Source organism: Gallinula chloropus (genome assembly GCF_964237585.1).
Source record: "Gallinula chloropus genome assembly, chromosome: 2".
NCBI lineage: Eukaryota > Metazoa > Chordata > Aves > Gruiformes > Rallidae > Gallinula > Gallinula chloropus.
The window spans coordinates 112,956,991-112,981,596 of record NC_140086.1 but is presented as its reverse complement, the minus strand read 5'-3'; the positions used below and the strand labels follow the sequence as shown (position 1 = coordinate 112,981,596).

Genomic DNA, 24,606 nt, shown 5'->3' with positions numbered 1-24,606 from the left:
ATCTAAGATTATATTTTGGTTTTAGTGTGGTGAATTTCAAAGCTTTTACAGGCTTCAGAGGAAACAGGATGAAGGTGTATCTGTTGATAGTTTAGTTGCTGTTCTGCAGTGAAGGTGAACTGCTAATGCATGTATGTCCCTGTACTGATGCTCTCAGTTTTGGTGAGATGTAGGCTTAGCTCTTTCCGTGCTTGGTATCAATTCATGTGTAATGGAAGACTAACTGGGATGGCCGCAGCAGTTCATCAGCCCCAGATGCTTAAGCTGGGGGCAGGAATCTCTTCTCAACAGGAAGAAGGAATTTGGGCTTTAATAGGCTGTTAATCTGTGCAAAGATGAGGTGTTGGCAAGGTGTGATGTGAAGGGGTTTGGAGGAGGATGTTATCCTGGCTCTACTTTCATGTCCTTTCATGCTGCTGTGCTATGAAGGTAATTACAGTCCCCATCTCTTTGCTCACTCTGACTTACTGGTTGTCAGTCACACTGAGGCAGGTAGTTTGTTCATCTTTCCTATTTGTTTCATATTCACTGAGTCCAGGAGCTTTCAGGGGACATACTTCAAATGGGAAGCTGGAAGGACTGTATGTGTCAGTAGGCAGGTAGTGGGGGTGGTAACTTCCCACAGCTATTCCAGGTGGAAGAAGCACAGATCTTAATGAGCTTAAGGTTAAATTTGAGCAAAGTAATGAATATGTTCCCACAGTCAGGGGAATGCAGCTGCCATGGTGGTACTGCAGATTTTTTTTTTTTCCTGAGGTAGGCAGAAATTCAGATGCTGCATGTGTTTTGAGAAAGACCATTGTTTTGAGGGTGCTTTGCATCTTGGAGTCTTACTGAGTTCTTACAGTGGGGACTCCTGAGTAGAAACAGTGCAGTGAAGGAGGTTGTTTGGTATGGTAGGAGATGGCTGTTGAACTTCTGTTTCAGGTAATAATGGTGGTTGCTCTGAACTTCTGTAGCAAAACTTCCTTCCTCCCTGACAAAGGGAAAGGGTTGGAAGGAGTATTCCATGATTAGCCTGAAAGTTAGTGGGATCTATTTTTATTCCTTCCATGGTCTTTGGCAAATGATTTGCCCTGCTGGATGTTTTGAATTTGAGAAAATATTCTTTTAGTACCATTTGGACAGATGTTGCCATTACAGTGAGACTGTATAAGCCATTGTTTCCCCATTACAATGCCAACCTATTGATAGAGTAGGTAAATTAGGGAGGCAGAGAGATGTTTTGAATTACAAAATTCTGCCTTTTTATAGATAAGGTAACTGCTGTGGCTGCACTGCCCGTTACTTAAAGCATGGGAAAACTCAGGACTAAAGATATTCTGTTTCTCTTCAATACTGTCTTAACTGAAGATATCAGCCAAAATCATACTGACTAGAAGATGCTTCCCCCCCATACATGCTCCTCACCATGCTTGGTTCTGGACACAAGCTGATTGGAGACCATGCATTTAATTTTTCTTCGTAAAAATGGGAAGTAACAAAACCTTGCTAACCATAGAGGGTATAGGGCCATTTAATTTATTAATGCTCATGAAGAAATCAAACTTATGTAGATAGTAAACTGTATCTATAACAACACTGTGGTGTTTTTTCCTGTGTTTCTTGTTTCAACGTTCACTTGCACTAAAAATGTCTACTATCTTAGAATCTTGATCTGCAGAGATGACCGTCTCTGTGAAGAGTATATTCATTACTTAAACAGAAAAGGAATTGTCTGTCAGCACAGCCTTTTCTTCTCTTTTCCTTCTCCAGCTGAGAAAGAATAAGCATAATCTCAGAGAAAATAACTCTTAGCAGAATTTACCGTTAATTTGGTTTTGTAATGACACATAGCTTCTCATTCACCTTTCATTCAGTGCAGGTAAGAAGTGAATTATAGGAAATTGAATTTTCTGTATCTGTATACAGCGAGGAGGATTATTTTTCTAAGAAAAGTATTGACTGGCTAGCTATTAACTGGAACTTTTGGGTATTGTGCTCAGGTAACCGAAAGCATCAAATTGAAAATGTGAGATGTATTTTACAGTATTTGTACAGCTAAAGAGAGAGACAATTTCATATGCATTATTTAAATATCCCTTTAGCTTTTTATCATCACTGTTCATTTCAGATTTCACTGTCTCTTCTTGTATTGGAAGCATTAACGGGCAGAATAGCCTAATGTATGTGGATATTAAACTTGCATAAAGATGTATGAGTGATAATATCATAGTATTATGTGGGAACTAATTATTCCTGTGCTCCTTGTAAGAGACTGTGTGAGCTTTTGAATTGATCATGAACAAAAGGAAGGGGGGGGGGGGAAGGATGGAGCAGGTGGCCTGAAGTTGGTCTCTGGTGATATAACCTGATAAGGATGGTATATGGTCTTTATTGTTAAAGGTCATGAGAAATGTGTAAACTGAAAAAGCGTTGGCAGGAAAGAAAGTGCTGCCATTATTATACTGAGATTGTCTGATGCAATTTGTTTTATTTTCATTTCTAATTTTATTGATATGACACGTAAACTCTTCAAGCCAAAGGCTGTGTTTTGTACTGTTTCTATTTTGCCTGAGACCATGGGATATTTGTCCATTGCTCAGCTTATGATTCTGCAACAATCCAGATAATTATAAGTAATAATGGACTAGTAACATGAATGCTGTACCTTTGTAAAAGTAATTTGTATGTGAGCTATTCAGTAATTGCTGAGCATGCACACGTTAAGTGTCATTAATATTAAATATGGCCATTGTTCCTGCTTGTGCTAATGTTTTTGTTTTGTGTGTTTCTCTCAGGCTCAAAATGCACAGCAGCTCCATGAGAGGATCCAGTCTTCTAGTATGGATGCGAAGTTAGAAGCGCTGAAAGACTTAGCCAACTACTCACGGGATGTTACGTTTGCCCAGGAATTTATAAACCTCGATGGCATTTCCCTCCTAACCCAAATGGTTGAAAGTGGCACAGAGTAAGTATTCTGCTTAAACTCTGTTGTTGCTCATGTATGGGGTGTTTATGCACTTGCTCTCCGAGTGTCTGAGGTTTTTCTGTATGTGACTTCTAAGGGTATATAAAATAAAACATCTGAAGAGTTCTGGGCTGTTAGGACAGTATATCTATTATCAGTGAAAATATTTTTTTAATTCTTCTAACAGCAGGCTGGTGGGGATTGGGGGTGACCAAAGTAGGAAATCACAAGTACCCTCTGTGCCATAAAATTCTGAGGAGACTGTGGTCCTGGTTCGTTCTGAAATCAGTCCAAAACTCCTCTCAAGTGTGTTTGTGGTCTCTTGGATTCAACAAAGCAAACAGTGTTAAAGGGTAAAGCAAAAGTAGTAAGTGGGCTTTGAAGTGGACCCTTTGAAGTGTCTCGGGTGGTCCCATGCAAAATAGACTGAGGATTTCCCACAGAAAAATTAAGTACTTTTTAGAATCCAGTAGCTCTTAAACTGAGAAAGGCAAAAGCATGCTCTCACTGATTCCTGCCTGTTATGTGGTCAACAGTTTATTGGACATTGAATCCCTCTTGCCCAGCTCTAGCTCTACTGGATTTCCAATAGCTCATGGTTTCATTGGTTTCATTTTCAGTGTTTTGGGGTTATGGTCTGGTCTTTTTCCTTTTATTTATTTATTTTTTGTTTTCTTTTCAATGATGTGGTCTGTGGCACATTATGCCACTTTAAAAAAAACAACCAAAAAAAAATGCCCTAAGAAAATGCTTCTAGTTATCAAATTTGTCAGCTTGTCTTATATTTATATAATATTTGTTGTTTAGGGACCGAATTAAATTCAAAACCAACAACAGCTGTAAATTGATGTAAACACGTGCACAGACTGCATACTGTATTAATTAAAAAAACACACTGACTGGGCAGGCTCCCATGTGCCTGTGAAGACCAGCACATAAATTAAAAGTCAGTGCCTCTGTAGCTTATTTTGTCATGAATTTGTTTAAGCTAAATGGTTCAACTTACTCCACCGCAGAAGGTATTTAAACTAAAGCACTTTATTTTCTATTGAAACAGACAAGGAACACTGACTTTTTTTCAAAAGCATTTCTTTTTAGCTTCATCAAGGCCAGAGCAAGTGTGCTCCTCACCCTTCAGCTGTGTCTGTACTACTGTTTTGTAACTGTGGGATGGGCTAAACTGTAGCAGACTGGTCTGGATTAAAAATAACTGTTTGGGAGGGAAACTATTTAAGCCAGCACCGCTGTTGAAAGAACTGCTCAGCAAATTACACCCTGGTAATAATTCCTGGCGAAGGGGATAAGTTTTCAAACCACACAGCAGGCTTGCAGGCTGGACATATAAGCAGAGACTATTGTGAGGCTTTTTTCCTTTCTTTTTTTTTTTAAGTGGTTTACATTTGGAATGATTTCAGAATTGTCTTTTTAGCTGGTGTAATGTATCACCAAAGATGCGTTGATCGATCTACCTGTCCAATCTATTTATTAGCATTTCTGCCTGTGGGGAGAAACATTGGACATTCAAAAAAGAACTCAGATGACTGTAAGAGTTTCCAGCAGCTTCACGTGTTGATGAACTCTCAATACGCACCGCAGTCTTTCTCACATTCAGCAGCCCAGACGTTCTGCAGCTTGTGAGGGGGTCTGCAGGTCTGGTTTTTCCAAGTCTGGCTTTTTTGCGATGGGAATTGTAAAGGAAGGACATCTGTGCTGTGCTGTATGTTCCCTTCTGCTTTCATACTGTGCACCACTGATAAGCACATATTTACCAGAACTTGAGATTTAATGAAAGGAGACACAGGCTCAGCAGCCTGACCCTGCCACGGTGCTGCTATTTTCCATTCTCATCTAACTTCAAACTATTGCTCCTATCGTTCCTCTTCAGGGTCTCTCACTCCATGCTGTTTCAACAGACTAAGATGAAGGATTAACTACTTGCCCAGAAGAAGCATTTTTTTTTGGTTTGGTTTGTTTTTTGACTTTATCATGAAGACAAACCAGCTTCTTGAAATGGTCTGTGAGCAAACAGGGGGTGTGGGAGGCAAAGAAAGGTAATATATGGAGGAGAGACTGGGACAGGGACAGGCGTAGGTATGGCCTGGGCTGTTGAGGAAAAGAAACTGGCGTCACAGAATCACAAGGTTGGAAAAGACCTTTAAGATCAAGTCCAACTGTTCCCATCCTGTGCTAAACCATATGCCTAAGTACCTCATCTACCCTTTTTTTAAACACCTCCAGGGAAGGTGACTCAACCCCATTCCTGAGCAGCCTGTTCCAGGCCCCAACAACTCTTTCAGTAAAAAATTTTTTTCTAATATCTAATCTGAACTTATCTTTCTGTTTTCCCTTCCTGCTTTCACTTGGACCCTCTGCATTACCATTACTAAGTGGGTCCTGCAAGATGCTCACTCACTGGGCAGAGCAGTCAGAAGGCCTCATTGCCATTAGCTCCCTCGCTGGGCTGTGCACCCCCAGCACTGTGCCCTTGTGGGCTGTCCTGCTGACTGGGTCACCCAAATGCTTCAAATCAAAAAGCTCTTTTTCCCTTCCCTTTCCCTGCCACAATACCTGGCCCCTTTCTTTTCCCCAGTGGTATTTTTAACTCTAATCACTTCAGTATCAGTAGGTGAACCAGCCCAAACAATTATACTAGTATTAGAGAGGGGGACACTACTGGAGGAAGAATGAGCATCCAGAAGTTTCAGGGACAGGCAAAAACTTCTTTGATTGACCAGTTTTAGAGGGCAATATATTTTGTAAAGATACCTTTAAGGTTTTGTCTTCACTGTGGAGTTCTTACCCACCCTTGAGTTGCTGTTGAGCCAGCAGTGCTTGAATGATGCTGTGATTCAACTATATAGCTGAGAGAACCCTAAGGGCTTGGTGCTGCTAAGAGCTGGTCCCTGCCCTCTTCTCCCTGTCCTTGTGTGTTAAGCCCCACACTCCAGCTCAGTCCCATTTCCTTCCTGGAGTTAGTTTCTGGTGTCTGGATACTTCACAGAGCCAATCTAGCTTGTTAACTTGATTGAAAAGTATCCACATCTGTTTTGCAGAGTAGTTTTCTGCTGAGTTTGAGACTTACAGAAGCAGGAGAGGAAGCGGGCATGAGTGGATGCAGAAAACAACCTTTTTTGTGGCAACAGACTGCTGCGCTGGCACAGGCGTGTCACTGAGCCACAACCTGAGAGCAGGTGTGGTGTGAAAGATCATAAGAGTGCCTGTCTCTGCTTTGGTATCACAACCCAGAGACTGAGGGGATCAGAGGGGATGGGAGGTACCCCATGGGGTGGCTGCTGCTGCTTTCCCAGCTGCCCATGGGTTAATGCAGCAGAAGACAGCCCTTGCATCAGTAAGCCCAGGCTGAGTGGCGCCTCTGTTCACGGTGTGGTGCAGCTGTGCTAGAGATCGATGAGTTTTGTTAATTCAAGCTTTATTTGCTATTTTCCCTAAAGGAGCAGACAGTGCTCATTAAAAGTACCGTCATGCTCAGTGTAAGGTTGCTCTGAGGTTTTCTTTGCACGTGGAACTCATGTTAGGGGCAGCTCCTAAGTTATAATTTGAGTGTGTAATTAAGTTTTAGTGGGCAGCCTTTGGAAAGCATGACTCCAGCTTTTATATAACTTTCAGTGAGGAAGAGGCCTGTGCTTTATTTATAGCTGGTTTTATTTATTGTGCTACTTGTTATTTCAGTGGACCTGATGACTAGAAAAGTACAGTGACCAGAGTAAGCAAATGTTAAATTCCTGGGTTTCTAGTTTCTTCTGCTTTGTTTTGCTGGTGATTAAAAGAACTAGTAAACCTGACAAAAGCTGACAAGAACGAAGTCTTTCCTAGCTAATTTTCCATGTGTTATATATTGATAAAAGTTAGAATGCGTTAAGAGAATAGCCTTTCCAGTTTCCTGCTGTTAACATAGCTTGAAAAATAACAAATTGAGTGATGGGGATGTTTTTTCTATTTTGAGTATCAAAAGTGGTTTTAATACTACATGTAGTTACTGTAATTTGGGCCAGATCTCCTTGAGTGCCTGCTGCTTACAGCAACTGAACTGTAGGCATGGTGTGTGCTGGGACAAAGCCATAGGGCTCGGTGGTAGGCAGACTGTAGGGTGCATGTAGCCCTAGTGAAGCTGAGAGTGCATACTGTCAATATGAATATACTTATATCAGCAGAGATGCAACGTGTCTTAGAAGCTGTCCACATGTATCTTATTCCTGTTGATTGAGATAGCTCATCTTTGTTTTTCCTTCAGGCTCATTCTTGTTTCCAGAGCATGCTGTGAGTGTCTTATTAGCTGAAGGAAAAAAACAACCAACTGAAATCCCAACTGGTTTTATGTTTATTTTTATGGTTTGGATGACCTATAAATTATAGGGCAACTGCAAGACAAGTTAGGTCATGAAAAACAAGTAAATGCTCATTCCATTTTATAATCACCCATATTGTCCAATCATTTCTTGGACTCCATGCATCTGTATCTCCAAAGGAGGGTTGCGTATATGTGTATACGGTTATTTTCCTTTCCTGAGACTTTTCAGAAAGAAATCTCCTTAGTGTTTCTAATGCTTTTTTTTTTTTTTTTTTTTGTCTGAGGCCCAGTTGGTGCCTAGTTAAGAAGAGTTGACCATGCAGTTCATCTGGATGAATGTATAGACAATGTAAAAGAGGTGGTTAGGGGTGTGCTGCTGCTGCTTCCACCTAGTTGTGTCCTGTCCCTGCACTGTTCTCCGCACACACCCCCCCAAATGCAGCCCACTAAAATGGGGAGCAATGCTAGAGTCTTCTAGTTGCTATGATGGATGAAAAATGTATTTAGGAACCAAACTGGAAGAAACAGTCATGTCTCCTGCCTGCTCCATCTGAGATAATGTAGTTGGCTCATTCAGAGCTAAATTCCATAGTCCAGTCCAGAATTAATATTTCAGAAAATTATAGCTCTATAGATAGTCTTTCTGATGTAGCAGAAGATTTGTGAGGATGTGGTGGGGTTTTTTTCCCTGATGTATCCAGATGGATTGTATGATTGGGACATACTGTCAGCCTTCCTTAAAAGGAAAAAAAACCCACCCCAACAATCCCTCATAGTCCCTATAAAGTAAGAGAAGGAAAATGTAAGTCATAAGCCATACATATTGAAAGACCAAAGAGTTAATAAAAAGAATCAAAATGTATTTTGTCATCACCAGGCATAACAATAATCTCATGACTGGGAGGAAGAGGAGGAAGTCCTAGGTGGAATTTTCAGTGGTTTTTTTATTGGTAGCATCACAGTCTCTGTCACTCATCATTTGATTGAAATATCACACTGATTTTGGAAAAAAAAAATAAAAATCTCTGAGACTGTGCTAAGCCTTGACAGTAACCAGAATTGTTTCTGCTGCTGTTGAGAAGGTTGCTTTTCAGATGTCTGCTTCATTGATGTGACCATGCTGAGCAGCCTTATCGTAATACAGTCGTGCCACAGGAGCATGCCAGTCAATGCTGCTCAGACAAGGTTGCCGATAGCCTGGTTTTAATTTGAAGGCTGTTGTAATTGCTTAGTACATAGATTAGAGAGAAAAACTTGCTTTAAATTGGGATGGTAGTTAAATTTTATCAGCTTCCTATTAGCAATAATAAATGCAGCTAGATCTGGTTCGTATAAGTTTCTCAATAATTGTGTTTCTGTATGGTTTCTGACTTTACGCTAAGAGGAGTCTTCTATTGAACACGCGTAGTCGCAGAGTTGGCTGCTGTACAGCTGGAAGCCTCTGAGATGGCAATTGTGCAGTCTGTAAATGGACAAATCGTATTGTTCAGTGAAATTCCAGCTCCTGGCTTGTCTTACGGAGATAATACTCTATACCAGCCCAGTGGAAAACTGAAGACAGATTGGTTTGGAGTTATTCCGACTTCAACGCGTTTTTTGGGACAGTTGCTCACATACCTGCTAATGGTTTTTTTCCATCCCTGTCTGATGAGTATTTCAGTAGTGCTGTCAAAACACTTAAGCAACCCTTGCTCTCAGCCATTTGTTCCTGTCCCGCTTCGTCTGAAGAGTTACGCCAGTACTGTTCGTAGCAAGCTGGACTGGAAAATTGATGTAGGTTATTAAAAGTGAAGGCTACTTTTAATAGGATATTCCTTAACCCAGTTCATTGATTGAACTTGGAGTGTTGCCCCAGAAAATGGTTGTGCGAGCAAAACTCGCTGGGTAAATGCAAAGTGAATTTTCAGAAGATATGAACAAGGCTGAACTGGTGGTAGGTCACTGTTGCTCAATAAAAGAGTCCTTTTCTAGCCTTCTTGGCTACTGGCTGTGTAGTACCTGCTCGCGCTCTCTCTTGGTCAGCTCCGGTGCTCATATGACTCCTCAGCGATCCAATTCAGTTTGTTAATCCAGCAGAAAATAAACCAGCCGATGGAGAGAGGAAGATAATTTGTATTTTTGACAGCACTGGGCTGTTAGACGGGCTCAGCCATTCCTGTGAAGCTTCATCTGGAAGCATAGATTACTTAATCTGACATTGCTGCCAAAATCAATTCTTGTCCAACGGGGGCTTTATGCAATCTTCATTTCTTAGTACTTCCATAATGTCGGGAGAAGGTGAAAGTTGTCTATGAGGCAAAAGTCCAGGAGGCCACATAAAATCAGGTTATCTGGTTATACCGCTGTTGAGGTGGAAACGAGAATGAGAAAGGGCTGCAGCCTCAGTCAGTGCAATGCCCATAAAGGAAGAAAGTGGGGTGGTTTTCCTTTGTGGGTGAATTTTTTGTTGCTGCTGTTGTTAGTTTCTGTTTCTCTGACTTCCTCAGTTTTCCCATCAGTTTTCAGGCTTGGATTTCACCCTCTTTCTCAACAAATATACGAGCGCAATTTCTTATATATCCTTCTGATCAGTGTCATACACAGAGCCCACACTGATAAAAGCCTCGTCTGAAGACTGAACCTTCAAATATCGCATCTTTGAAGAGAAGGGGAGAGTTGCTGGTCTTTGCACTCCCCCTGTCTTAAATGCCTTTTTTTTCCAGGGTTGTTTTTCTTACTTTCCCTGTGCTTAAGTAAATTAGCATTTAAATGACCCCTGCTAAGTGGTGATATCAACACCTTGTTGACAGGAACTGGGAAGAGGAGAGGAAACAGTTTTACTGGGCTTTGTTTGGCAACCACTTTTGTAAAAGTGATTAGAAGAGTAATTCCAGTAGTGGTTTCATATTTCCAGATATTCAAGAGTACCAAGATGGACAAACCTCTTTTTTCTTGTTGTTTAATTCCAGACAAATGAGTAGTATTTGAGAAGCCAGCAAAAGAAAACCTTAAGATTTCCATTTCTGCACCTTTCCAGGATGTTTTTTGTCTCTTGGGCTGTGGGAGGTTGTGGTGGCTGTGAGGAAGGGGGAGTGCTGCCACATAGCTTAAGAGTAATTTTGGAAATTTCATCCAAATAATTTATTTCAACCTCCTGGCCAGAGCGTTTCCCAGACTTCATTTGTATGTGACAGCCACAACTGATTCAGACAGAAGTATTTATTTGTCTTGTCATGTTCCTAAACACTGCGGTTACCAAGAATGTGGGCTATCCTTGTGTCTGCCTGAAAAGCAGCAGCCAAATACGGCTTTAAGGTGGCTAGCAATTTTTGTTTGGATCACGGGCTGAAAATAGTGTGCACTCTTCTAGATGACAGCCTCATCATTCAATCAGTTTTTCTGTGGAGGGACACGTTTTTGTGAACATCTTCCTTCTTTGCTAATGATGGCCTTCTCCAGGGTGATACTTCATGAAAAGCTTTTTATCCTCAGTGGTAATTTTATCCCACTCTACATGTGTTTAAACAGTGACCCCACGCTCACAAGTTGCAGTGAAACTCACTCTGGTGGGTCCCTGATGGCTTCCAGAATGGGCCAATATTTTAATCACTCTTCCCAGTGCAGACAAGCCCGTACTGCGGCTTACCCACACTGGGGTTCGGGTTTGGGGTATCTTTGGTCCTTTTGCAGGAATTTTTGCAAAGGAACAGGTAGGATTTGATAGAATCACAGAACGTTGGGAGTTGGAAGGGACCTTGAAAGATCATCTAGTCCAACCCCACCCTGCCAGAGCAGGATCACCTAGACTAAAGGGTTTGGGTCCTTGCCTGAGCTAGTCTCCTCTGGAAGCTGGTTGCGATGTAACTACAGGATTTGAGGAAGCATTAAGTCTGGATGGCGTGGGGAAGTCCAAAGGGAACTGCTGCTCTGGGATTTAGCTGGAAATGTATCACAAAGTTCCTTTGAGGCGAAACAGGGAAGATATTATTCTAGTGAAATGTCTAAACAGGTAACTTGTCATTTATGTTTAATTTGTATTATGTTGGCATTTCTTTTGAGACATCTCCCTGTATGGAAATTGCTGTCTGGTTTTGTCTTTCACCCCTATGGTGTCTGAACCTTACACACTGTTTAATTTACCCTCACAACGTTTGTGTTTTGGCTGTGGTTTTGTTCCCATCTGTGCAAGTGCAATTGAGGGATGGTTTCTTAAAGAAGTAAATATATGTAAATATAGATATTGAGCTGATTACAGTGTCTAGATCAGTAAGGCTTTCAGCATTTTTGGCCCTACTTGTGGTAACTCACCCAGGAAATGTTTTACAGAACTGTCTGGTTGCTACCACAGAGCCTCAACCCTGTAGAAGAAACAACAGTTGTGTATATATATAGAAAGAGGAAAGCTGATGGAGGTGGTAGACTGTACTTGTTCCTTTCCTGGTTGTCTTGCTGGAAGAGTTTGCCTGACTACTTCAGCGGTAACTTTAGCGTGGTCTGTGGGTGAATATGAGAGGAGCTCCTGCTCATGCCAGGTTTTTCTGTATGAGTTTTTTGTTTGGATTACGGTCTGAAAATAGTGTGCACTCTTTTAGATAACAGCTTCCACCTGTTCAGTGGTAAAAGTTTGTCTATAATCATCCTCTACCACGTTGCTGCAACATTTGATGTCCTACATTGATTGCTGCTTTATCGCTTTCCAAATCAACACAGATTAATAGAAATAGTTTGGTATAATGCAGTGGTTTTCTTTCCTCTCAAGTCAAAATTTGCTGTCTTTCTATTGCTTTGAGATTCAGTTGGTTTTCCATATTAGTCTAAATTTATATTTTCTTCTACATAGCACATCTTCTGATCTCAAGTTAACTGATTGCCACTTAAGGTGGATGAGAGTTCTCTAAAAGTCTCAGATGTTTGTTCTTTAATCCCTGGGTTCTGTCATGGTGAAAAAATGCTCCTGATTATTGCCTGTTGCGATAAAATCTCAGGCAAAGCTGAGCCTGCCCCTTGAAGTGCTACTAGCTTGCAAACACCACACTTGTTTATCTCTGGTGCTGTGTCTGTCTGACACCAATTTGAAGTTGACTTGCTGCTTAGCCGAAGCCAGCACCTGTTAGAAAAACTGGGCTGTGAAGGATGCCATGGAGTTTTGCTGGCACATGCTGTGTGTAACCTGTATAAAGTAGCTTGGATCCACTCACACTTGGGAGATGGCACAACCCATTTGTAATGGTCAGGGTTTAGTGGAGTCTGTCACGGTAAGGAAGCACTCAGTTTTCCTAAGGACAGGAATGATGTTCTGCTGAAGCTGGGATCTCCTACTGTGGGTAATGCTCAGAACTTTTCTGCTCTTAAATGTATGTTGAGGGTAATTTTCTTCCAGTTTAAAAGCTGTCTGTTCATCAGGATGCTTCTAGTTTGCTCATTACTGCTTGGCTACACAGGTAGCTGTTGTAGCATAAAAGAAGCAAACCCATGAAATCCCAGAACAAAATCTTGTCACTTTTCTAATTTGAGTTAGGTTGTAGCCCGGTCTGTGCTTAGATATGTGGTAAACTGTGCCATCATTATCTTTATAAACTGTGCCATCATTATCTTCAGGAATAAGTGTTGCAGCTCCCAAAGAGCAATGAAGGATTTCAAAACACTGTTCCTGTGATGTACCCTCTGTGTTTTCTCCTGTCAGTAGCACAAGACAGCCCAATAGCTGCCTTCCCTCACATTGGTCCTTCCTGAAGCAGTCTGTATAGAAAACACATTGCTTATGCATAAAGAGAATGGAAAATGCAAGGTGGGGGGAGTTACTGTTATATCTAAAGGGGGAAAAAGTTACATAGCCAAGTTCCTGGAGAGAGTTGAAGTGACATTTGGAGAGCTTGAAGCCGTAGAGCTATTGTGGGATGAGCAGCATGGCAGCAAGTGCAATGGGGAAGATGTGGGGAGAGGGGGGCATGGAGGAAAGAAGGAAAGACTGCTTCATTCTCCTTTTGAACAGTGGTGGGCCTAATGTGGAGCTACAGCTATCCCTCAGAAATAAAACTGATTTTAGGAGACACAAGACTGAGTTAACTAGGGGATAGATATTTTTCCTTCCTCCTTTTTTTTGGGGGGGGGGGGGTGGGGAAAGCGGAATTGGTGGTGTTAAGTGGTGTTTAAAAAAAGAAGTTCCTTTTCTTGGATGTAATTTTTACCATTTATAGTCTCTTTCTTCAGCTTGCTTAGTAGCATAATCAGCAGTTCTGAAGCCAGTTATTAGCAGGAAGATGACTTGCAGATTATGATTAGTGGGCTACATCTTGCACGTTCACTTATTTCCTTCCCTCCTCCCCTAAATATTTGGCTTCCAGTTTCCTGAATTTCATAACACGATGCCATAGCTTTTGATTCACTGATGAGACACCACAGCATAGATCTTGGAGGAAAAATAGGAAATGCCTAAATAAAAAAAAACTTGGGGTATGTTAAACCTCTTGCTGCAACTAGAAACCAAATGTTTTGGAAGTTACTAGGAAAGCAAGAGCATCACACTGAAGGCTAGGTACATAGCTTGGCCTCTTGGAATCTGAATCAGTAAGTGACACTTAATCAGGTTATCTTTCTCAAGTGGGCTGATACAGCACCATGGGTCTTGGCATGTCCATCAGTGAGTGACTTCTAAGGGCAAAAGAGCTGCAGGTGAGCTTGCACGTTGTGTTGGAGTAAGACTCCTGCCCTGTATTTAGGTACCACAGAGCTGGTGGGTTTGAGTTGTTGAGTAAATGCAAGTCTATGGTTAAGAACTCAGGGTAAATTCTGCATCTGCATTTGAAGTCAATGGAAAACTTGTCTCTGACTTCTGAAGGCTGAGCTTTTGGTCTGTGCTGACCCTAGCTGCACAACAGCTTTCAACCATGCTCACAACTCACACATCAGTATTAGTGATGGAGATTGGAAGTAAATGAAGGAGCGTGTCAGCCAACGGACTATATGTCATAGCAACCTGACAGTAAAACTCCTAATGTATGAACCTTTATTGTTTTGTACCAAAGGCTTGTTTTACACAAATGACTAAGTAATTTAGGATGCTTAGACATGCTTTAATAGTGAAAAGAAACAGGTTTTAGAGAAATCTGATCTATTTCCCCTTTCAGCTGTCTTTTCTGTTCTGCTTTTTTCCTAGCAGAAGTTAACACATGAACAAAGATTTGAAATTAACTTTGAATGCTTTTCTACCAGTTTCTGAACTGTTTTTATTCACAGCAAATTGCTAGTGATTTACTGCCTCTGTTTGTGTGTCTGTCTTTAAGTTTTAAGGAAGGGTATGTGGGAGTGGGTGTGTGTGTGTATGCATAGGTAGAGTACAGATGTTTTAAAGTGTGTCTCCTCACGTGCAAGTTTTAATTTTGCAGACGATATCAGAAATTGCAGAAGATAATGAAGCCCTGGTAAGAACCTGATTAGCTCATCACCTTGCACACTTTCTCTTCTTTTGCATGACTGAGTTCAGGCCCTTGTGCTAATCTTTCTATGTAAATACAACTGTGCATATTCATTCAGCCAGTCTTCAACATTCTCTGTCTTCTGCTATTTGATGCTTGTTGAAATTCTCTGATGAAGCCTTTTTTTGCTTTGCTTGTGGAGTGGGTGCTTCATTTCTGCAACTTCCGCAGGGGCTTCTATTTCCTAAGTAAGGCTTTTGTTTTGTTTTTCAATTTGAGCAAACAAATAATTTCCCTGCCTTTTCCCAATTCCCCTCTTAAATTTGTCTGGCTTACGTGAATGATAGTAGGCAATTTTAATTGTTGATGTTAGTGAGATGAAACTAAGAGTCGTTGTCCCCATTTGAATTCCTGTTATTTGTTGGTCCCAGGCCATGCTAGTTGTTGCAAATAACTGCATAAAAGAAAAGCATAGTGTAGTGAAGGGCCTCATATCAGAAAGCTGAGAAACATGCTTATTACCCTGCTGATTTTGAATGGGGGTCTTCTGTGTGCTTCAGGTTAAGCACAGTTTTCAGAGGTTTAGATAAATTAAGACCCCAAGAGATAGTCAGATCTCTTGATTGGCTTTCAAGCTGGACATGTCAAGTCTAGCTAAAACCCAAGGAAGCAAAAGAATAATTAATCAATTAACTGTGCAGCTGTCCCTTCAAGAGCTTGATGTGGTTTATCACACAGGAAATACAGCTCCCCATCTGAATCATGCTAAATCATTCTTTCGCAAATGTGCTGTAAACCTGAGTTCTGAAACATTTATTATTAAGTCATTGCCTAATAAATACATTTGAATAAATTTGGCAGGAAAGTTCAATCCTTCCTGTATGTTAGCATTCTCAACCTAATGCAAAGTAACTTGCATCATAACAGTCAAGCTTCTGAGGAATATTATTAAAATGGCATGAGGCTTTCAGAATTCTTGGCACCACCACCCCTGCCAAGACAAGGTGCCTCCTGAGCATTTAGATGGTGGATTTTTCCTCACCACGGTGAAAATAGTTCTTTCTGGAAGAACAGTTATCCTCCTTCAGCACCTTTCTGCTTCCAAATTCTGTTATCCTGTGAGCTTCTCTACATTAAATTATATGATTGTCCTCAAGACAGTACTATAATATGACTAATATTTGCACTGCACTCTGGTTTTAGGACCTGATCATACTGATGATCTGAATTAATTTTTTTACACAGTTTAGTTTTGTTTACTCATGGAAACAAGGCATTACTCACTCTAAGAGGGTTCTTACTGATCAATGTAAATCTAGCACAACAGTGGATACAAATGTAAAGAAAGTATTGCCAGTTTTTGGGGTTTCCATTTTGTTTAAGGGATTTTCTTTATCCCATGTTGGCCAATACTTAGATGGAAAAAAAAATTTAAAAATCCCCATGAAACAGCTCTATCAATTGACCTTTCCATCACACTACAGAATTGTAGTCAGACCACACTGACTAGAGAGGGATGTTTTTCCTGTGCAGTTAGTTACTCCTTTTAAGAAAACCTGGTCCATTTACAGAAATTAGCATGAAATGAGCAAACCCAGGAATTTAAAAGGTGGCAAATAAGAGAAAAGGTAATTCTAATCACATATCTGTGAAGAACCAGTGTGTAATAGTTCCTCTGGGCTAGCTTTTCCATGCAAGCAAATGCTTAATGTACCTCAAAGTGGATTTAGTCATACTCCATAATAAGAGTATCTACACCTGGTTGTGTTATTTATACAGCTCTGTTTAAAATTCTCAGCTTGTTTTCCCTAATCAGAGTTAATTTTCAAGCTTAAAGAACCTCTGATACCAGGGGTACAAAGCCATTTCAGGTTTTTGGAATGCCAGTGGTTTAATGTAAGTAGAGCTGATCCCTTGTAATGAAAGTAGTGAAATTGTACCACAAATAAATATTCCAGAGGTGCTTGGCATGATAAAGATTTAAAAATATATACATGTGTGTCAGTTGCAGTGTAGCAGTTAAGTGCATTTTCTGTAATCATCTAGAAAAACAGAGGCAGCTTCCCCTCAAATTGTTCAGTCATTTTCAGCTGTACAGAGTAAGTACCAAGTAGGTGTGAATTGCTCCTAGTTTGATTTGATGGTGGCTTAGCTTCACCCTTGGAAAGGTTATGTGAAAAAAACAAGGCAATGTAGAAGCAATGAAGAGGAGCCCTAGCAATAAAAAAAGCACTTGCTCACACTGCTTGCAAAAGCATCCTGCTGCATCATCAGTCTTCCTTAGAGACTGGGTTAGGTTTCTTGCCCTCATGGCTTTTCCAGAGCTCTTGTCCTCTGATGATTAGATACATTTTGCTCCCCAGTTTAAATTTATTCATGGCCATTTATCCTTGACGACTCTAACTTAAAAAGCTGTTCTTAGTCTTTGATGTTGACCTCAATGATGTCAGGCCTTTCAGCTGCCCAGTGTTAGGCTGTGAGCATGGTTGGGGAATGATAAGGGACTTAGTTACTGCTTCCTTAACTCCTCCATTTGGTCGTAGGCTCGAACTCTTTTGTTGCCTCCTGCCCAGTTAAAGTTGTTTCTTTGCTGCCTTTCCTCTGCACAATTAGAGATCAGATTTGGGTTTATTTTGCCCATGAAAGATAATTTGTGTAAATATGTCTTTGGCTTCTAACGGGCTGGAGGCTGTATCCTGGTTTTCACAGACAAGCACCAGTTAATTTCCAGATTTTCTTGTGCAACTTGTACCAAGAGAGTTCACCTAGCCTTATAAAAGCTTCTAGTGCTTTTTTAATGTTACCTGATGACAACTAAGCCCGGATAATTATCTCAATTTAAAGAATTATTTGAACAGCTGAATATTTTCTCCTCCTCAGTAGAATAAAATGTTCATTTTCGTATGTGCGTTAAACAATAATTGCGATTCCCCCACATTCCCCCCCCCCCCCCAAAAAAAAATCTCCAGAAAACCAGACCTCCAGGGATTTGGGTGCTCAAGTCCCATTAATTTAGTTTTATAAGAGAACCAGATTGCTTGAGGCTTTTTTGGATATATCAAACATAGTTCTATGTGTACCTTTAAGGACTACTTAGATATGTGAGAAGAAGATGGTTTGTCATGTAGAAATGATACTAGGAAGGCAGGTGAGAGGTAGATGGAGCGCTCAGGGTCACATGCACATTCCTGTCATTTTTAAGAAAAGCTAATACCAAAATGTGTGGAGGGGTGTTTTTTCTTCAGAGATGCTTAAGGTCAGAAAGCAGAAAATTGTTAGGAACCTAAATTAACAGGCTTTGACCTGATATTTCTCCAAAAGGCTAGAAATGTGAAACGCAGCTGTTGAATTTCTCTTCAGTCAGGTCTGCTGGAGGGATTGAGGTGCACAAGCTGTAGGTCTGGGCATGACCTTCCATCCACTCTGGAGCAGCTCACGCTGGGAGAGCCAATGTTACTAACCACAGCTTTCCACTGCTTAAGAGGTTTTTACTGGGAGCTGCTGTGAGTGAGGAGGTGCTTCATCACCAGCTTGCCTATCCTTGCAACCAGGGTTAGAAGCAGGGAGTCAGACAGCAAAGAATGGGGAAACTTCATCAGCTGTACCAACATGAGGTGTCCCCACCTAAGAGCCAGAGCCCCGAACAGCATGCTCAGGGGGAGATTGTACAGGTAGCTTGCCTGAAAGCACAAATCATCAAAATGGCAGTGTTAAATATGAAATTGCTATCGCACAGGTCATCTTTCTGATTATTCCCCCCTCTTGCTGCAATGGCACACATTAAAACAGCACCTTCATTAGGGAATTACCGTAAAACTATTGAGTCATTTTGCCAGAAATGAAAGGGTTTGATATTTACAGAACGGTTGTGCCTTGTGCTATGGATTAGTCTAAAAATGTTTTACGAAGGAAGAGACCCCATCATTTTTCGGACTTCTTAGTATGACTAAAACACTCACTGAGACTTTGAGTTAAACAGCTCCTACCCTATATTTTCTGAGATTACTACTCTCACGAACGAGCTTTGATTCTCTTGAAGCTTCTAGCATCTGCTCTGTCTGCAGCTCTTAATGGTATGAGTGTGTCTGTGTGTGTGCATCTTGAAATGAATTAATTGCTTCAAGTCTGTTTCTACCTACTGGCTTGTGTTTAAACATGTAACAACAACCAACACCACTCCCTTTCCCTTCCAGATGCTTCAGTGCCATAGTTACCCTGGAGTTTGCTTTCAAACCTAACTGTGCTAGTCTCCATGCTTATCCTTCAAGCCTGGCTTTTGACTTCTGCACTGCAGCCCCACTTAGTGCATACATCTCTGTGCTGGTGCATATGTATAGCTATGTATTTAAAGAATACATACTATGTATGTGTGGTGCTGCATAACGTACAGAGATGGAGTATTTCTTGCTGCTTGATTAGTCACAGTGTTGCACCTCTTCATTCTCCTTAATTATTTGAAGCAGTGTCACTGGAGTGAGACCTGGTGGGGTGTCTGATCATTTTAAGTTGACAAGTCCTTTCAACTTGATGGAACCCAAAGGGTTGCGCCATTGTCACATCTACTAAAACCAGGTTTAAACATTAATACTAGTATTTTCAACTCCATTAACCCAGTTTTCCCTCCAAAGTTGTGGAGGAGGCTGGCTTAATTGGCAGTTTTGGTGAGAACAATTGAGACTGTTAAATGTAAAGAAATTAAACTAATTGGAATTGCCTGCCACTGCTGTTCTGAAGGTGAATATCCATATGCAGGGTTAATACAGTTTAAGTAATCCCTCTAAACTAGACCTATTGTTAATAGGGATTAACTTTCCTGTAGAATTTGGTTATAGAAGAGGTTTTGTGCACGAAATACAGGTTAGTTGACTAAATTTTGAAACAGGACATGAGAAAATCTAGAGGTAAATTATCTGCTTAGCTTAGTGATATTTTTGTTTGCTTTTCAAAATATATGGCCTTTTCCTTTTTTTTTTTTTTCTTTTTTTAAAAATTTGGATCTAATTTAGTCTGGCTGCTTAAAACACCAGAATTCCGTATATTTGTTTAAGTATTCTGTCATTAAGATGCATGAGAATTTGGTTTTTAGAAAGAAGACTCTCCTAGGGGTGCTGTTTTATTTGTGGATTCATAAGTAACTATTTTATGCAAAAGGAATGGGGTGGGAAAAATGACAGAGCCGATCGAATTTCCTGCAAAGGCTTCTGTCATCTTGTTATGAAATCCTTGCTTATTTGAAATGCCAATGATGACATTTTAAATCTAATTTAATTCTTAGAAGATTTGCAATATTAAACAAACAAACAAACACAGATGCCCCTAACCCCACAACAAAAACTTCCAGAGCCTGTATTTGCTGAACAGAATACTCCCTGCAGAATCATGGTGGATTTTTTTTAAAGAGACAGTATGTTTCTTGTTTGGTGTAGTTTTTTCATTTTGTCATAAATAATCAAAGCCCCTGTGGATGCCCTTATGGTGGAAGAACAAGGTGTGAGATTCTTTTTTTGTTTGTTTGTTTTTACTCAGAAAAAGTCTGTAATGGCAATTTATTTTTTTTTAGTGGAGGGTATCTATGGAGTTTTGATGGACAAGAGCTCATATCTTAAATGAAAGGGCCGCTAAAGGCTGCACCCCACCATCAAAAATCCCTAAATGGACGATTATATCAAATCCAGTAACCTGAATGTTGGAGCTGTCACACTGAAACCAGCTTTCTGCTTTATTTCCCTGTACTGCAGCATATGTCTTCAACTTGAATGGATGTTGGCTTATTTGTGTTGGGTTGGTCCAGGATAGTAAGGGAGCAAATCATGCAATAAAGATTACCAATTACATTACTTAGCTATGGCTAGAGTACTAGACTAAGGTTTTTCAACATACTGAGCATTGTATTTCCAATCTGAGAGAGGTTTGATTTTAATTTTCTCTTTTTATTAGGTAAGCTGCTGGATTAAAATCAGTGGGGCTATTCATGCTGTGTTAGATTGATTGTACGCTTATGGTTGTTAATGGCTTAGTGGCAGAGTACCTTGCAGGTTTATTGAGCATGCCCTTGAAGGTAATGTGCTGCTTCATTTCAGGCTCTGTGCACTGCTGCTTGTGTTCAGTAGTTATACCTCATTGAACGGCTCCATTGAAATCCTTATGGCTGCTGACTCCTTGGTGCCCTGACTGTATATAGAAATGAAGCTAATCTTTAAAAGCTGGTTTCTAGCATGGAAAATTCCTGTGCAGCTAGTCAGGTTAGAGCACCTACTTTGTTGAGTTTAAACCCAGTTTGAATCAAGTTGACTCCATACAAAGATTCATTGAATCTGGGATTTACAAGCATAAATTTACAGGTGTAAAATACAGTGGAGTGGCCAGCAGACCCTAAACAACTTGAGCTCCATGCTTGGATAAACTGTGGGAACGTTGCAGTTCGCTTGGCATGGTTGCCCATAGGTGCATATTCAGGTTCAAAGAAAGAAATTGAGACACTAACTATTGGAAAATTGCTGCTCAATATAGAATCTCACCTTCTATGCAATTTTAAAATATATTTGCTTCCTTGTAAGAGAAGGAACAAACAGTCCACTAACTTCCTGCCAATCCGCTTGTTGCGGAGGTACCAAAATGTGGCACCTCTGTATGACCTGCAATTAGAAGCATTTCCATAAATTGCTAAGAAAAAGCTTACTTTCCTTCTGTTGTAGCTCTAGCTCTGAATTTAAGAGAAGTTTTATTTGGACTCTGATTTCCTTGAGCATTGCATGTGATGTTCTCCTGGGTATTAGTTCTTCTCTTACAAAATTGCTTTCTTCTAGGCAAATATTCTTGATGTCCATGCTAAATTGTTTTGGAGACTGTCTGTTGCACGGCCTCTCTCGCTCTCCTCCTACCTCTTAGTTCCTAATTGGCTTAATTTTCCTGCCTCTCTGAAAGCTTCCTGCTGCTTAAAGCCCTCGGTCATTGCCCTGCTGCATTACTGGTAAATGTTGTCATGACTCCTGTCTCTTGCAGCTTTGGAGATATGTTGTCCTTTACACTGACTGCATTTGTTGAGCTGATGGATCATGGGATTGTATCGTGGGATACATTCTCTGTGGCATTCATTAAAAAGGTAAATTTGTAATCAATGCTATATGTTTTATATCGGTTTGCATCTACATTTTAAAATTTGAGGTGAGTAGTGCTTTCTCTCCCCCTCCCCCCGGTACCTTTTTGTCCAATGAACTCAATATACACTAAAATGGGATTAAAGTGCCATTTCAAGCTATAGATATTCGTAGTTGCAGGATTTGGCCCAACTACAACTGAAATCAATGGGAGTGAAATGGGATCAATGCAGTATCAGGCTTGATACACAAGAAATTGCTTGCTCAATTATAGCGTGACCTCCTTGCGTGGATACCATGTGGTTAAAGCAAAAATTAGCCTTTTGGTTTAATGAAAATGAGTAATAGCATATTCCTTCAAACAAAACCAGCATTCACATGTTTCCTCTAGGGGTACAGGAGGAAGGGAAATGTTTGCAAATTGGAATTAAGCAGATATCTACCCAGATTATTGGGTTGAACTGCCCCCCTGAATCTTGCAGGTGAGGTCTGTGGTTTTGAAACACATTTTTCCATGATTTGCAACATTTTTTTTCTTCTTACCTGACATGTATGAGGTGCACAAAAGCAGCAGAAACACTGGAGTACAGAGGTTTAACAGACTTGAGAAAAAAGTTTTTGGTTTAAAGTGTGCTTGATCAAGTTTGAAAGATGTCAGAGTTACTTCACTAAAATAGTAGCAGGAGTGGTAATGGAACTAATGTAACCTGTGGCAAAGATCTCCTTGCTGTAACAACATGTGTCAGAGCACAGACTTTTAATTTAAATTTGGTTTAGAGCATTTCTGCCACTAAAGGAAAGTACAAATTTACTTTTGTTGCCAAAAGAGAAAGAAGAAACAATTATGAAGCGTGTTAGATTTTGAAGATTGTTTTTGGTAATTAAAAGTGATGGATACAACTTCTAAGAAAAAAAATAGTATAATTGGTCTGATTTTTGGACTGTCATTTTGTTTGCTATTCTTTCAGGTTGGGTATATTATTACAATGGTGACTATCTTTCCATGGCAAATAAAATACTATAATTGTTTCTTGACTTTGTGAGATACAAGGTCAAGACCAGAACACCTTATTTACTTCTAAGAAGCCTACTAAGTGTATGAATAACCTTGCTAAAATGAATTCAGTGTACTTTATTGGTCACTCAGAATTTTCTTTGTCTAACCCTACCAAGGTGTTACGCCCTGTGCATTAATAGTAACTACAGAAGAAAGGTTGCGTGTGCCCTTGTTAATGGCTCATCTCTTCTGTCTGGCACTTCCATAAGGTTCCCTGGTCAGTGGCCTATTAAAAAAAAAAAAAAACACCAAAGAACAAGAAAACAAAAAACCTATAACCAACAGGAAAAAAAAAATACAAACCAGCCCAAAAATTCCCAACTGAAGACACAAACAAAAGGATTCTCACAAAGTACCTTTGAAAAATAAAACTCCCCAGTAAAAACCAAAAGCGAAACTGATGGACAAGAAAAGGACCAAGGAGAACAATAGGACAGTTAAAAGAGAAACAGAAGGACAAATAATGACAAAAGGAGAGGAAAGGGGAACGAGAAGAGCCCTCAGCACAGGTCTGTGTAGGCAAGGGGCAAAGCTGAAGGAGGACCTTTAGATGGTGCCTCTCTGGCAGCGATCTGAAGCTTTATTCTTGCTTACTTCTCTGACCTTGGCTGTTGACAGTCCACTTGAGGTTGCTGATGGGCTAGCTCAAGTGGTTAACAGGATGGATAAGGGAGTGATAGGTTTCTGCTAGCTGAGGGGGAACTTTGCAATCCTGCTTCAAGTGCTTCTGCCCTTTGAAGCTGTCCTTCATGATAAACGGAAGCCAAACTGCAACAAGGAGGAATTAATCTGAACTTTTTTTCCCTCGAATAGTTTTCTAATTTAAAATGTAGAAGCTGGAGGAGATCTCAAGGGGAACCTCTAACTGCTTCTAATGACTTGGTGTTGGATGCTGTCTCCCTCCCATCCTTTGGGTACATAAAGACTGCTATTCCAACTGCTGCAAATAAGAATTGACAGTTTCAAGGAGAGCTTGGTCCCCTATCATAAGGGAAAACAGATTCATTTGAAAAAACTTCTTTATGATACACAAGATTCTCTCAAGACTTTTTCTTCCTTATGGCAAAAATGTTTATTTCCAGTTTCTGTAATTGCTGAAAGGATTTGGATGCCCTGTTTTTAAAGTGTTCTGGTAACTGGATATCAGAATAAGCTCCACAAGTTTGGTACTTCTATTTCAGTTCCTATGAAAAACCAAATTTGTAGTAATCCTTGAGATAAATAATTCTAAGATATTTTTAACTAATTGCTGTTTCATAACTGTGTGATGTGCGGTCTTAACCTTGATGAATTGTTTACTCTGCCTTAAAAATGTACTATGCAGGAAAAGGGAATGGCAGCAGGAACGTATTTCTCTGTCTCACAACTGTTGTATTTTCTGTAGTCAAATGAAACTCTAGTTCCTGATTTGAAAAGGAGATATGTACTTAAATTTTTCTATGCATTAGGACTTAACAAAACTACAAAACTTTGTTGGATGCTTCTGACATCATAATGATCCAGACAAATAACTGAAGAACATACTACTACTCCAAAAATCAGACAGATCTGTTGCCTTCATTGGTCTTTTCCCAAGTGTTATTTTGTTTTGGGTTGGGTTTTGTTGTGGTTTGGTTTGTTGGTTTTTTGTTTTTTTTTTGGGTTTTTTTTTTTTTTTTGATGGAAGGGTTTATTTTGTTTGGGTTATTAATTTTTTTTTTTAACTTTCAGTTTTTAACTTTTGAATTCTCTTCCGTGCTTTAAGTGATGCTGAAACAGGAAGTGAAATCAGATGATGTTGTTGAATTTGCTGTATGGTT

The 24,606-nt window shown here is 40.2% G+C and overlaps 1 protein-coding gene across 2 annotated transcripts in view; it reads left to right on the top strand.

Moving 5' to 3' along the window:
* The window catches only part of ELMO1 (engulfment and cell motility 1), a gene marked incomplete at its 5' end in the record, with an annotated part of 264,986 nt that overhangs the window by 34,689 nt on the left and 205,691 nt on the right, over nucleotides 1-24,606 (top strand). The window contains 3 exons of one of the 2 annotated variants that reach the window (XM_084280366.1): nucleotides 2,781-2,950; nucleotides 14,624-14,659; nucleotides 21,656-21,755. In XM_084280366.1, the coding sequence (XP_084136492.1) occupies nucleotides 2,781-2,950; nucleotides 14,624-14,659; nucleotides 21,656-21,755 (306 nt within the window). Of the gene's footprint in view, nucleotides 1-2,780; nucleotides 2,951-14,623; nucleotides 14,660-21,655; nucleotides 21,756-24,606 lie in introns of those variants that run through there. The other variant, XM_084280367.1, reaches the window with a different exon arrangement.